The 15,905-nt window shown below is 38.2% G+C and overlaps 1 protein-coding gene across 3 annotated transcripts in view; it reads right to left on the reverse strand.

Moving 5' to 3' along the window:
- LOC133610040 (glycylpeptide N-tetradecanoyltransferase 2-like) overlaps positions 1-15,905 on the reverse strand; it is a 28,861-nt gene that overhangs the window by 4,798 nt on the left and 8,158 nt on the right. For 2 of the 3 annotated variants that reach the window (XM_061966103.1, XM_061966102.1), the window contains exons 6-8: positions 10,085-10,201; positions 2,973-3,143; positions 17-125 (exon numbers count right to left, since the gene is read on the reverse strand). In XM_061966103.1, the coding sequence (XP_061822087.1) occupies positions 17-125; positions 2,973-3,143; positions 10,085-10,201 (397 nt within the window). The remainder of the gene's footprint in view (positions 1-16; positions 126-2,972; positions 3,144-10,084; positions 10,202-15,905) is intronic. The other variant, XM_061966104.1, reaches the window with a different exon arrangement.

Genomic DNA, 15,905 nt, shown 5'->3' on the forward strand with positions numbered 1-15,905 from the left:
GGCAGCATACACCAACCTCAGGGAGGCGGTTGACTTTGAGGGCTCTCTGCAGAGGCATGTCCCGCCTTAGGCCCGGATACTGCACCTCCATCAGTTTGCGCAGGTTCAGGGGTCGATGCCACAAGCTGAATTATTAATTTGTAGGACACAACTGCTATTAATACAATACAAGCAAGCTCGTCATATAATGCAATACACCACTACCTGTTACTGTAGCTCTTGTGTCTTATGCAATAGCATAGTATTGCATTGCATTGCATTGCATAATGTTGCATAGCATAGTATGTCCGCCCTGAGATCGGTAGGTCGTGAGTTCAAACCCCGGCAGAGTCATACCAAAGACTATAATAAATGGGACCCATTATCTCCCTGCTTGGCACTCAGCATCAAGGGTTGGAATTGGGGGTTAAATCACCAAAAATTATTCCCGGGCGCGGCCACTGCTGCTGCTCACTGCTCCCCTCACCTCCCAGGGGGTGATCAAGGGTGATGTGTCAAATGCAGAGAATAATTTCGCCACACCTAGTGTGTGTGTGACAATCATTGGTACTTTAACTTTTTAACTTTTAACATGCACATCACATTTCATAGTAGCATAATTAACATAACACAATATAAGTATCAGAACATCCATCCATTTTCTACCGCGAGGGGTGCTGGAGCCTATCCCAGCTGCACACAGGCGGAAGGTGGGGTACACCCTGGACAAGTCTCCACCTCATTGCAGGGCCAACACAGATAGACAGACAACATTCACATTTACTCACTAGCCAATTTAGTGTTGCCAATCAACCTATCCCCAGGTGACCCCGGTTCTGATGCGCCACACATTTTCAATCGCAGACAGATCTGGACTACAGCCAGGCCAGTCTAGTACCCGCACTCTTTTACTACGAAGCCACGCTGTTGTAAACATGCAGAATGTGGCTTGGCATTGTCTTGCTGAAATAAGCAGGGGCGTCACAGGCCACACAGTCACAGTGAGACAACACAGCAATGCATAACACAACACAGCATTAAATATTATAACACAGCATTACATGGTATGGTATAACATCCTAGCATATAGCAACTGAATCACTGAATACTATACTACAGTGTATAAAGTACTTACAGTATGTAAATACAATATGTTGATTTTTTTTGCTAAAAGGTACAAACAAAAGTGGGATTGCATTTATTTTTGGACTTAATGAATGACCACATTTATAAGCAAAAAGATAAGTAAGTGCACACTAGTGTTGTAACGATACCAATATTTTGGTACCGGTACAAAAATGATTTCAGTACTTTTCGGTATTTTTCAAATAATTTATTAATTATTAATAATCTAATATATATATATATATATATATATATATATATATATATATATATATATATATATATATATATATATATATATATATTTTTTTTTTTTTTTTTTATTTCAATTTGTCGCACTTTTATTATTTCATTATTTTTATTTTGCTATTTTACTTTTTATCCGAACCCTTTTACCGTATTGCTTTTGCACTATCTTGTTTAGCTCATTCATTGTTTATGTTCTTTGTTTGTTTTTGTTTTGTTTTTGCTCTATGCTTTTTAACCTGTAAAGCACTTTGGTCCAATTTAAAAATTGTTGTAAACGTGCTATTTAAATAAAGTTGCCTTGCCTTGCCTAAATAAAGAGTACCACAAAAAAATTGCATTATTGGCTTTATTTTAACAAAAAAATGTTAGGGTACATTAAACATATGTTTATTATTGCAGTTAATTCCTTAAATAAAATAGTGAATATACTAGACAACTTGTCTTTTAGTAGTAAGTAAACAAACAAAGGCTCCTAATTTACCTGCTGATGTATGCAGTAACATATTGTGTCATTTATCATTCTATTTTGTCAACATTATTAAGGACAAGTGGTAGAAAATGAATTATTAATCTACTTGTTCATTTACTGTTAATATCCGCTTACTTTCTCTTTAACATGTTCTGTCAACACTTCTGTTAAAATGTAATAATCATTTATTTTTCTGTTGTTTGGATACTTTACATTAGTTTTGGATGATACCACAAATTTGGGTATCAATCCGATACCGAGTAGTTACAGGATCATACATAGACTTAGACTTAGACTTAGACAAACTTCAATGAGCCACAAGGGAAGTTGTTCCACACAGTAGCTCAGTTACAATGATGGAAAGTGTAAGGATGGAAAGGACAATGCAGGTATAAATAGACTAAACATAGCGATATAAAATATAACATATATACGTAATATTTACTTAATATATGTACAGTATATTATATATACTGATATATTATATTATATTATGTCTATATCATACATTGGTCATATTCAAAGTCCTCATGTGTCCAGGGACATATTTCCTGAGTTTATAAACATAACAAACAAAGAAGATGTGATGCCAAAAAATATCGACGTAATCATATATCGACTAGATACGTGCCTGTACTTGGTATCATTACAGTGGATGTTAGGTGTAGATCCAGCCATGGCGTTTGTTTACATTTTGATGCCGGTGAGCTACGGTGTGTAGTGAAGCATGTTAAGAAACGTACTTTATTTGTCGCCATGGAGACCAGGATTAGTGATTTAGAAGGAGCTAAAACACTGCAGACAGTTTTTAAAGCCAAATTGTGTCCGTTCTCCCTTTTCTGTCTACACACTGTGTCTGCTTGTAAGTACTCTGTGATTGTGCACTGCCGAACATGCTCCTCGTGACAACGACGGAGGTGTGGGGGCCCGGTACGTTTCAGAGACGGTATCGTACCGAAAATGATTCATTAGTATCGTGGTACTATACTAATACCGGTATACCGTACAACCCTAGTGCACACATGAACCTCCTGACCAGCTGGCGGAGGCAAAGATCACAACGAGGAGTCCTCATTATTCTTAACATTCTCCAGGAGTCATCTTGTTGGAGTTGCTGTGCCTTTGAAATCCAAAGGTGAATGAATGGTACCTGCATGAGCTGAGCGGTGTGGGCAGCACTATGGCAGCTGTGTACACCGCCTGGCCCACACCCTGCTGTTGGACACGTCTGGCAAGCTCCCGGATCAGAACCGGGGTCATTCGCTTCAGGCGCAGCTTCTTGTGAACGCACAGAAATTTGATCTGCGCCGTCCGCTTCTCCCTGCAGACAAGACACGCAGCACTCGCACAGACGCTCTCTGACAAACTGCTCTTACAGCTCACATGCTTTATAACGGCTGGCATTTATTTGATACGTCCAATTAGACACCAATTGAGGCATGGTGTGTATTAGAGAGGAGGGTACTATTTAAATAATCTTGGCAGGGGAGAGTAAATTCTCTGGTTTGAGGGTCAGCTTGGTTAGTTTTTTTTAGTATGAAGGAAAATGTATACAGACATTTATTTGTTGAGTACCCATTTATTTAAGTGTTGTGTATATTAGAGCGCAGGCGACGATTTAAGGATACAGGGTGGGTAAACTTTTGGACTTGAGAGCCATCTTTTTTTATTTTAAACCAATTAAAACATTTCTTGAAAGCATTTATTTTTTGTTCGTTGAAGTGCCCGCTAATTGAGGTATGGTGCCCACTATTTAAGGGGTATGCGATGAGTAAACATTTGGACTAAAGAGCCACGTTTGCTTTTTTTCCTTTAAGACAAATGAAAACACATTTATAGAGGGATGCATTTGTTTGTTTGTTAAAGTGTCCACTAAGAGGCATGGTGTCTAACAGAATGGAGGCCACTATTTAAGGACACATTGTAAGGAGGGTTGACTTTTGAGCTTAAGGGCCACATTGTCTTTTTTTTTTTTTTTTTTAAGAAAATGGCAAAAACATGTTTTGGAAAGGTATTTATTTATCTGTGGTGACTAATTGAGGCCAGGTGTTTATTTAAGTGGGGGGCACTATTTAAGGATAGAGGGTAAGAAGTGGGTAACATTTGGGGTTGAACTATGTATGTTTTTTTTTTCATATAAAAAAAAAATGAATAGAGGTATATCTTTTTTCTTTGTTGACGGGACAATTAATTGAGGCATGGCGTTTAACAGATTGGAGGCCACTATTTAAGGATAAATGATAAGAGTGGTTGACTTTTGAGCTAAAAGGGCCAAAATGTTTCTTTTAAAAAAAATGAAAAAAACAGTGTTGTAGAGGAATTTATTTGTTTTTGTGATGACTAATTGAGGCCGGGTGTTTATTTAAGTGGGGGGGGGGGGGGGGGCACTATTTAAGGATAGAGGGTAAGAACTGGGTAACCTTTGGGGTTGAACTATGTAGTATTTTTTTCATAGAAAAAAAAAATGAATAGCGGTATATCTTTTTTATTTGTTGACTCAATAATTAATTGAGGCATGGCGTTTAACAGATTGGAGGCCACTATTTAAGGATAAATGATAAGAGTGGTTGACTTTTGAGCTAAAAGGGCCAAAATTTTATTTTTTCAAGAAAATGAAAAAAACAGTGTTGTAGAGGAATTTATTTGTTCTTGTGATGACTAATTGAGGCTAGGTGTTAATTTAAGTGGGGTGCACTATTTAAGGATAGAGGGTAAGAAGTGGGTAACATTTGGGGTTGAACTATGTATGGGGTTTTTTCATAGAAAAATAAAAAAAATAATAGCGGTATATCTTTTTTCTTTGTTGACGCGATAATTAATTGAGGCATGGCATTTAACAGATTGGAGGCCACTATTTAAGGATAAAGGATAAGAGTGGTTGACTTTTGAGCTAAAAGGGTCAAAATTGTATTGTTTTAAGAAAATGAAAAAAACAGTGTTGTAAAGGAATTTATTTGTTTTTATGATGACTAATTGGGGCGAGGTGTTTATTTAAGTGGGGGGGGGGCACTATTTAAGAATAGAGGGTAAGAAGTGGATAACTTTTGGGGTTGAACTATGTATGGGTTTTTTCACAGAAAAACTAAAAAATGAATAGCGGTATATCTTTTTTCTTTGTTGACGCGATAATTAATTGAGGCATGGCATTTAACAGATTGGAGGCCACTATTTAAGGATAAATGATAAGAGTGGTTGACTTTTGAGCTAAAAGGGCCAAAATTGTATTTTTTTAAGAAAATGAAAAAAACTGTGTTGTAGAGGAATGTATTTGTTTTTGTGATTACTAATTGAGGCCAGGTGTTTATTTAAGTGGGGGGCACTATTTAAGGATAGAGGGTAAGAAGTGGGTAACATTTGGGGTTGAACTATGTATTTTTTTTTTTCATAGAAAAAAAATAAATTATCAGAGGTATATCTTTTTTATTTGTTGACGCGATAATTAATTGAGGCGTGGCGTTTAACAGATTGGAGGCCACTATTTAAGGATAAAGGATAAGAGTGGTTGACTTTTGAGCTAAAAGGGCCAAAATTGTATTTTTTTAAGAAAATGAAAAAAACAGTGTTGTAAAGAAATTTATTTGTTTTTGTGATGACTAATTGAGGCCAGGTGTTTATTTAAGTGCGGGGCACTATTTAAGGATAGAGGGTAAGAAGTGGGTAACATTTGGGGTTGAACTATGTATGGGTTTTTTTCATAGAAAAATTAAAAAAATGAATAGAGGTATATCGTTTTTCTTTGTTGACGCGATAATTAATTAAGGCATGGCGTTTAACAGATTGGAGGCCACTATTTAAGGATAAATGATAAGAGTGGTTGACTTTTGACTTAAAAGTGCCAAAATTGTATTTTTTTAAGAAAATGAAAAAAACAGTGTTGTAGAGGAATTTATTTGTTCTTGTGGTGACTAATTGAGGTCAGGGGTTTATTCAAGTGGGGGCACTATTTAAGGATAGAGGGTATGAAGTGGGTAACATTTGGGGTTGAATTATGTATGGGGTTTTTTCATAGAAAAATAAAAAAATTAATAGAGGTATATCTTTTTTCTTTGTTGACACGATAATTAATTGAGGCATGGCATTTAACAGATTGGAGGCCACTATTTAAGGATAAATGATAAGAGTGGTTGACTTTTGAGCTAAAAGGGCCAAAATTGTATTTTTTTAAGAAAATGAAAAAAGCAGTGTTGTAAAGGAATTTATTTGTTTTTGTGATGACTAATTGAGGCCAGGTGTTTATTTAAGTGGGGGGCACTATTTAAGGATAGAGGGTAAGAAGTGAGTAACATTTGGGGTTGAACTATGTATGGGTTTTTTTCATAGAAAAATGAAAAAAATTAATAGAGGTATATCTTTTTTCTTTGTTGACACGATAATTAATTGAGGCATGGCATTTAACAGATTGGAGGCCACTATTTAAGGATAAATGATAAGAGTGGTTGACTTTTGAGCTAAAAGGGCCAAAATTGTATTTTTTTAAGAAAATGAAAAAAACTGTGTTGTAGAGGAATGTATTTGTTTTTGTGATGACTAATTGAGGCCAGGTGTTTATTTAAGTGGGGGGCACTATTTAAGGATAGAGGGTAAGAAGTGGGTAACATTTGGGGTTGAACTATGTATTTTTTTTTTTCATAGAAAAAAAATAAATTATCAGAGGTATATCTTTTTTATTTGTTGACGCGATAATTAATTGAGGCGTGGCGTTTAACAGATTGGAGGCCACTATTTAAGGATAAAGGATAAGAGTGGTTGACTTTTGAGCTAAAAGGGCCAAAATTGTATTTTTTTAAGAAAATGAAAAAAACAGTGTTGTAAAGAAATTTATTTGTTTTTGTGATGACTAATTGAGGCCAGGTGTTTATTTAAGTGGGGGGCACTATTTAAGGATAGAGGGTAAGAAGTGGGTAACATTTGGGGTTGAACTATGTATGGGTTTTTTTCATAGAAAAATTAAAAAAATGAATAGAGGTATATCGTTTTTCTTTGTTGACGCGATAATTAATTAAGGCATGGCGTTTAACAGATTGGAGGCCACTATTTAAGGATAAATGATAAGAGTGGTTGACTTTTGACTTAAAAGTGCCAAAATTGTATTTTTTTAAGAAAATGAAAAAAACAGTGTTGTAGAGGAATTTATTTGTTCTTGTGGTGACTAATTGAGGTCAGGGGTTTATTCAAGTGGGGGCACTATTTAAGGATAGAGGGTATGAAGTGGGTAACATTTGGGGTTGAATTATGTATGGGGTTTTTTCATAGAAAAATAAAAAAATTAATAGAGGTATATCTTTTTTCTTTGTTGACACGATAATTAATTGAGGCATGGCATTTAACAGATTGGAGGCCACTATTTAAGGATAAATGATAAGAGTGGTTGACTTTTGAGCTAAAAGGGCCAAAATTGTATTTTTTTAAGAAAATGAAAAAAGCAGTGTTGTAAAGGAATTTATTTGTTTTTGTGATGACTAATTGAGGCCAGGTGTTTATTTAAGTGGGGGGCACTATTTAAGGATAGAGGGTAAGAAGTGAGTAACATTTGGGGTTGAACTATGTATGGGTTTTTTTCATAGAAAAATGAAAAAAAAAAAAAAAAAAAAAAAAAGAATTGATGTTAATACTTTTTCTTTGTTGATGCAACAATTAATTGAGGCATGGTGTTTAACAGATTGGAGGCCACTATTTAGGAAAAATTATAAGGGTGGTTGACTTTTGAGCTAAAAAGGGCCAAAATGTTTTTTTTGAAGAAAATGAAAAAAAACATTGTTGTAGAGGAATTTATTTGTTCTTGTGGTGACTAATTGAGGCCAGGTGTTTATTTAAGTGGGGGGCACTATTTAAGGATAGAGGGTAAGAAGTGAGTAACATTTGGGGTTGAACTATGTATGGGTTTTTTCATAAAAAAATTAAAAAATTAATAGAGGTATATCTTTTTTCTTTGTTGACGCGACAATTAATTGAGGCATGGCAATTAACAGATTGGAGGCCACTATTTAAAGATATATGATAAGGGTGGTTGACTTTTGAGCTAAAAAACCCAAAATGTGTTTTTTTTTAAGAAAATGGAAAAAAAACTGTTGTAGAGGCATTTATTTGTTCTTGTGGTGACTAATTGAGGCCAGGTGTCTATTAAAGTTGGGGGCACTAGTTAAGGATAGAGGGTAAGAAGTGGGTAACATTTGGGGTTGAACGATGCATGTTGTTTTTTTTCACAGAAAAGTGCCAAAAAAATAAATGAATAGCGGTATATCTTTTTTCTTTGATGACGCGACAATTAATTGAGGCATGGCATTTAACAGATTGGAGGCCACTATTTAAGGATATATGATAAGGGTGGTTGACTTTTGAGCTAAAAAGGGCCAAAATGTTTTTTTTAAGAAAATGAAAAAAACAGTGTTGTAGAGGAATTTATTTGTTCTTGTGGTGACTGATTGAGGCCAGGTGTTTATTTAAGTGTGGGGCACTATTTAAGGAAAGAGGGTAAGAAGTGGGTAACATTTGGGGTTGATCTATGTATGGGTTTTTTTCATAGGAAAATGAAAAAAAAAAATGAATTGAGGTATATCTTTTTTCTTTGACACGACAATTAATTGAGGCATGTCGTTTTTTGCAAATAATCATTAACTTAGAATTTAATGGCAGCAACACATTGCAAAAAGGTTGACTCAGGGGCATTTTTACCACTGTCTTACATGACCTTTCCTTTTAACAACACTCAGTAAAAGTTTGGGAACTGAGGAGACCAATATTTGAAACGTTTCTGGTGGAATTCTTTCTCATTCTTGCTTGATGTACAGCTTAAGTTGTTCAACAGTTCGGGGTCTCCGTTGTCGTATTTGACGCTTCATAATGCGCCACACATTTTCAATGGGAGACAGGTCTGGACTACAGTCAGGCCAGTCTAGTACCCGCACTCTTTTACTACGAAGCCACGCTGTTGTAACACATGCAGGATGTGGCTTGGCATTGTCTTGCTGAAATAAGCAGGGGTGTCCATGAAAAATACGTTGCTTGGATGGCAACATACGGTATGTTGCTCCAAAACCTGTATGTACCTTTCAGCATTAATAGTGCCTTCACAGATGTGTAAGTTACCCATGCCTTGGGCACTAATACACCCCCATACCATCACAGATGCTGGCTTTTCAACTTTGCCCCTATAACAGTCCGGATGGTTCTTTTCCTCTATGGTCCGGATGACACGACATCCACAGTTTCCAAAAACAATTTAAAATGTGGACTCGTCAGACCACAGAACACTTTTCAAGGGTGTTGTTGATAAAGTACAGTAAAGTTTTAACTTGCACTTAGAGATGTAGCGACAAACTGTAGTTACTGACAGTGGTTTTCTGAAGTTTTCCCAAGCCCATGTGGTGATAGCCTTTACACACCTATGTCGGTTTTTAATGCAGTACCGCCTGAGGGATCGAAGGTCACGGGCATTCAATGTTGGTTTTTGGCCTTGCCGCTTACGTGTAGTGATTTCTCCAGATTCTCTGAACCTTTTGATTATATTACGGACCGTAGATGGTGAAATCCCTAAATCCCTTGCAATAGCTCGTTGAGAAATGTTGTTCTTAACCTGTTGGTCACGTATTTGTTGACAAAGTGGTGACCCTCGCCCCATCCTTGTTTGGGTATAAAAGCAGCTTCCATGAAATGCTCAGTCATTCACAATCATGGCACCCACCTGTTCCCAATTATCCTGTTCACCCGTGGGATGTTCCAAATAAGCGTTTGATGAGCATTCCTCAACTTTCTCGGTCTTTTTTGCCACTTGTGCCAGCTTTTTTCTAAACACGTTGCAGGCATCAAATTCTAAATGAGCTAATATTTGCAAAAAATAACAAAGTTCACCAGTTGGATTGTTAAGTATCTTGTCTTTGCAGTCCATTCAATTGAATATAGGTTGAAAAGGATTTGCAAATTGTTGTATTCTGTTTTTATTTACCATTTTACACAACGTGCCAACTTCATTTTGTATAATGCAATTTCAATGTTTTGCTTTACTTTGTATTTGTCGAAATAGAATACAAGACAACCCCTATTTTCAATGCCGCACAAAGTGAAAGGCAAAGTGGGTGACAGGTTGCTAAGGAAGACGTGGTTTACGTCTTCTATTTGGGTCAGTATGGTATTGAGTGATGCTATAAAAAAATTGGAACTGAATAATAAAGCAAGAAAAATAAATGTAATAAATACAATTTTGTAAGTGATGGCCTGTGTGCTACACTTTGCCCAGCCCTACAGTAATAAAAATGAGCTACTCACGTGTCGTATATATGCACATCTGCAGGGACCGCCCCGATAAAGCCCACTAGCTTCTTATTGGAATCCACCCTGACGCCGCAGTGCCACTGGGCCAGCCAATTTGGGGGTTGCAAGGCCCTTAAGAGGGAAGGAAAAGGAAGAACATGGTGTGCAATATGAATGAATGTTAAGGGCAGTTTAAGCTTTCGGAGGTGGAATGAATTCAGCCTCTTTGCCTCCTTACCTCAGGGCTGAGCAACGCGCGAGCTCTAGGAATGTTAATTATTAATTTCAAAGTAAATTATCTTATGTTTGCATGTAAGTGCTCCCTTAAGGTAGTGATAGCATTTATGTAGATTATAGAAAGGCAGCTCAGAGAAGAAGAGCAGCGGGCTTGTTACTGATACGACGTTTCAGCGCAGTCCTTATTTGTAGGAAACAGCCGCTGAATATAACACCATTGAACTCCTCTTAGGAGTGAGGCCATGGCAAAGCATAACATAACCATTGCATTGCATTACATAGCATGGCTTAATATGATAAATAATACAAAATAACACTGCACAATGTAATGCTGCATCGCATCACAAAGCATAACATTGCATAACATTGCATAGTATAGCATGACCTTGCATCGCATTACATAACATAACATAATATAAAATAGCCCAGGGGTGTCAAACTCATTTTAGCTCAAGTGTCACATGAAGGAAAATCTATTGCCACGCGGGCCGGACTGGTAAAATCATGGTATAATAACTTAAAAATTAAAACAACTTTTGATTATTTTCTTTGTCTCACTTTGTCCAAAGATAAAGTTAAAGTACCAATGATTGTCACACACACACTAGGTGTGGTGAAATTTGTCCTCTGCATTTGACCCATCCCCTTGATCACCCCCTGGGAGGTGAGGGGAGCAGTGGGCAGCAGCGGTGCCGCGCCCGGGAATCATTTTTGGTGATTTAACCCCCAATTCCAACCCTTGATGCTGAGTGCCAAGCAGGGAGGCAATGAGTCCCATTTTTTATAGGCCGGGGTTTGAACCCACAACCTACCGATCTCAGTGCGGACACTCTAACCCAGGGGTCGGCAACCCACGGCTCTAGAGCCGCATGCGGCTCTTTAGTTCCGCCCTAGTGGCTCTCTAGAGCTTTTTCAAAAATGTATGAAAAATGAAAAAAGATGAGGGGAAAAAAAATCTATTTTTGTTTTAATATGGTTTATCTAGGAGGCCAAACGTGATACAAACCTCCCTAATTGTTATAAAGCACACTGTTTATATTAAACATGCTTCACTGATTCGAGTATTTGGCGAGCGCCGTTTTGTCCTACTAATTTTGGCGGTTCTTGAACTCACCATAGTTTGTTTACATGTATAACTTTCTCCGACTTTCTAGGACGTGTTTTATGCCACTTCTTTTTCTGTCTCATTTTGTCCACCAAACTTTTAAGGTTGTGCATGAAAGGTGAGTTTTGTTGATGTTATTGACTTGTTGGAGTGCTAATCGGACATATTTGGTCACTGCACGACTGCAAGCTAATCGATGCTAACATGCTATTTAGGCTAGCTATATGTACATATTGCATCATTATGCCTCGTTTGTAGGTATATTTGAGCTCATTTAGTTTCCTTTAAGTCCTCTTAATTCAATTTATATCTCATGACACACTGTCTGTATGTAATATGGCTTTTAATTTTTTGCGGCTCCAGACAGATTTGTTTTTGTATTTTTGGTCCAATATGGCTCTTTCAACATTTTGGGTTGCCGACCCCTGCTCTAACCACTAGGCCACTGAGTAGGTTAGAACAAGTACGTTATGAAAATGTGCATACTACAAATAATCCTCTTGGCAAAACACTTGACGTAAGTTAAAAACTCTAAAGGAAAAAAAATTGGAGCAGTTTCAAAAAGACTTTGTCCCAGTGTTTTTACAAAGCCATTAAACTTTAAGCACTTCCTGTTTAGCATTCTAACGCTGGCAGTTTATTAAAAATGTTTGGAAAAGCAACCGATTTTCTCCACATACTGCCACAACACATTCATTTATCATCATTCAAATATTACAATTATAATTAAACATGGTGTCAGTTATCAAAACAACACTGTGGGGGGAGGTGTGGCCAGCGCGCCTGCAGGGGCAAAGGTAATCACCTCTGTCCATGGTGCTGACAGGGGATTAGATTTCACAGGGGGTACGTGTTAATTGTCACGTAGGGGTCGCATATTGATGCGGGATCGTTCCTTCAGTGCAACACGGACACTCCGGACAAAAACGTGAAGGTATGAGGTGATTTATTTACATAAAAAACAGAAAACAAGCAAAAGAAAAGCGTGCCGAACGCACGGGAAGCTAAGGCTAAACTTAGCACAGGACTCTGGAACATGAAAATAAAACCAACGTGATTGTAGCTTACCGCAAACAAGGAGGACAGGACGAGTGAACAGAAAAGCAGGCAAACAGATGGCAAACAGGTGCGTGTCGGGAGCACAAGCGGCAGGTGAAAATAATAAGTAACCATGGTGACGAAACAAACTCACAGGTGCACAAGCAATAACAAAATGAGTCCAAAACTAACAGAAAACACAAAAACATGATCCAGACCACGGCTCATGACATTAATCTAATCATCTGTTGTCTAACAGTAAGCGGCCGAAAGCAGGGGAGGAGAGAGGATACGGACGTGACTGAAAAGTCACGTTCTACTGGAGAAAGACTTTGACAAACAATCTATGCCCAATAAAACTTTGTTAAAACTGCACGCTTGCCTCCTGTGCCGTGTCTACAGTGGAACTGCTAGGAAGCAACTTCTACAAACACCATAGCTTTGTGATGTGGCTTTAGTGAACACAGAGCTTGCCGGGATTTAAGACCTTGTTTTAATTCTTCCACCTTCTGTAGCTTTTGTTCCGTATCCATATTCTTGTCTTTGTGTTTCTTAGACGTTTCATAGTGCCTTCTTCGATTATATTCTTTCATTACAGCCACACTTTCTCCACACAGGTTTGCCTTTTACCTCCGTGAACATGTACTCTGCCTCCCACCTGGCTTGAAAGCCCTGTTCTCACCGTCCACCTTCCGTTTAGACCATTATTGGGGAGGGGGGTCGCTGAAAGTTGACGTCTGCCCTGAATGCTGATAACTTATGAAGCCGAGGCCCACTGCAGTGAGTTCGCGGGCTACCGTTGCATTGTGGGGAATGGAGTAGTAATGCTTGCAAAATAGCAGCAGGCGGCTGTGGGCTGCGGGCCGGTTCTAATACTAATCAAATATCATCCCGGGGGCCATAGATAATTCATTCGCCGGCCGGATTTGGCCCGCGGGCCTTGACTTTGACACCTAGGACATAGCCTAACAGTGTTTTGCATAGCATAGCATAGCAGCGTATCACGTTATATACCTTAAGACAGGGTTTTTCAACCTTTTTTGAGCCAAGGCACATTTTTTGCGTTGAAAAAAATCCGGAGGCACACCACCAGCAGAACTCATTAAAAAACGACATTCAGTTAACAGTGAAAAGTCGTTGTCGCAATTGTTGGATATGACTTTACAGCATAACCAAGCATGCATCACTATAGCTCTTGTCTCAAAGTAGGTGTACTGTCACGACCTGTCACATCACCCCCTGACTTATTTTGAGTTTATTGCTGTTTTCCTGTGTGTAGTGTCTTAGTTCTTGTCTTGCGCTCCTATTTTGGTGGCTTTTTCTCTTTTTTGCTAATTTCCTGTAGCAGTTTAATGTCTTCCTTTAAGCGATATTTCCCGCATCTGCTTTGTTTTAGCAATCAAGAATATTTCAGTTGTTTTTATCCTTCTTTGTGGGGACATTGTTGATTGTCGTGTCATGTTCGGATGTACTTTGTGGACGCCGTCTTTGCTCCACAGTAAGTCTTTGCTCCCCAGTAAGTCTTTGCTGTCGTCCAGCATTCTGTTTTTGTTTACTTTGTAGCCAGTTCAGTTTTAGTTTCATTCTGCATGGCCTTCCCTAAGCTTCAATGCCTTTTCTTAGGGGCACTCACATTTTGTTTATTTTTGGTTTAAGCATTAGACACCTTTTTACCTGCACGCTGCCTCCTGCTGTTTCCGACATCTACAAAGCAATTAGCTACCGGCTGCCACCTACTGATATGGAAGAGTATTACACGGTTACTCTGCCGAGCTCTAGACAGCACCGACCCTCAACAACAACACATCATTTGCAGACTATAATTACCGGTTTGCAAAAAATATTTTTAACCCAAATAGGTGAAATTAGATCATATCAGCACACAAACCAGTGGTTGAAAAACACTGGCTTAAGATAACAAATAAAACAGGAATTAACATAGCATAGCAGAGCATAGCATAGCTTGGCATCACATTACATAGCACTGCATAGCATAACCCCAGATCCCATCGCATAACTTAACATAAAATATCAAATCACATCGCATAGTATCATATTGCTTAGCATAGCATAACATTAGATTTAGATTTAGATTTATTGGTCCCCTTGGGGAAATTCATTGTCACTGCCGTACATTTAAATAATAGACACTACACATCACAAAAAAAATAACAAAAAGACATCATACATGACCAACACACCAGGGGCGTCACTAGCTTTTAAGGACAGGGGGGGCTTTGCCCCCAGGAGATGCACAGGATGCGAGCGAATGTTACGCACGAGCACAAAACTTCACAAACGGCTAACAAAGACTTAGATATTATTCATTGTTATTATTATTATTTTAAAAAAATGCACGGGACGAAATGAAATGCTCCCCGGGACGATGGCTTTTAACCATATATTTTCTTTTTCTTTTTATGTATTTATTCATTTTACATTTTATATTAAATGTCTTGGTTTTTCCTCCCTCTGAAAATCCTATTAAATGTTTAACACGCCATCCTATAATAATAAAACAGCTATTAATGTAACAATACAATAAAACAAATATATTTAATGATGTTTTTTTCATTATTTTAACAATAGGCTTATGTATATTACTTTATATAGATTCTACAAGAAACACAAAACTTAAAAAATAAATGATTTACAATTGCACACACAAGGTTTTGTGCAGCTTCACTCATTGTAAAGGAAGATAATGTGCTTCGTACACCTGCAGGACCGCAAGCAAGGTCGCAGAGAAAATGCGGGCTGGAATTTGAGTGATGTGGGCATTTTCTATATGAACAAGTGGAATGGATTGGATACCGACGCACGAAAGGGGCTCTCTACCTTACGCTACGAAGTGAGGGGAAACTGAGTGAATAATAACAGGTTATATGATTATTTATTTAAACTCATATTTGGGCCACTTTATAATGAATATGTCGGCATTTATTTGTAAAAAAAAACCCAAAAAACACCAAATTATTTAGGGGGGCTTAAGAATATTTTAGGGGGGCTTGAGCCCCCCTAAAATAGGCCTAACAACGCCAATGCAACACACATTTACAGGCTTGTCAGACAGGTCGGCCGGGCCTGCTGTTAAGGGCGGCTATAGCTGCAGGGATAAGGCTTTTCCTGAGGCGGGCCCTGCGGAATGTGATAGTTCTGTACCTGCGCATTGCAACATAGCATTGCAACACGTGACATAACTTAAACAATAAACTTAAACAACCTACTCAGTGGCCTAGTGGTTAGAGTGTCCGCTCTGATACCAAAGACTATAAAAATGGCACCCATTACCTCCCTGCTTGGCACTCAGCATCAAGGGTTGGAATTGGGGGTTAAATCACCAAAAATGATTCCCGGGCGTGGCCACCGCTGCTGCCCACTGCTCCCCTCACCTCCCAGGGGGTGAACAAGGGGATGGGTCAAAAGCAGAGGACACATTTCACCACACCTTGTGTG

The sequence above is a fragment of the Nerophis lumbriciformis genome, linkage group LG11 (assembly GCF_033978685.3).
Source record: "Nerophis lumbriciformis linkage group LG11, RoL_Nlum_v2.1, whole genome shotgun sequence".
Taxonomy (NCBI): domain Eukaryota; kingdom Metazoa; phylum Chordata; class Actinopteri; order Syngnathiformes; family Syngnathidae; genus Nerophis; species Nerophis lumbriciformis.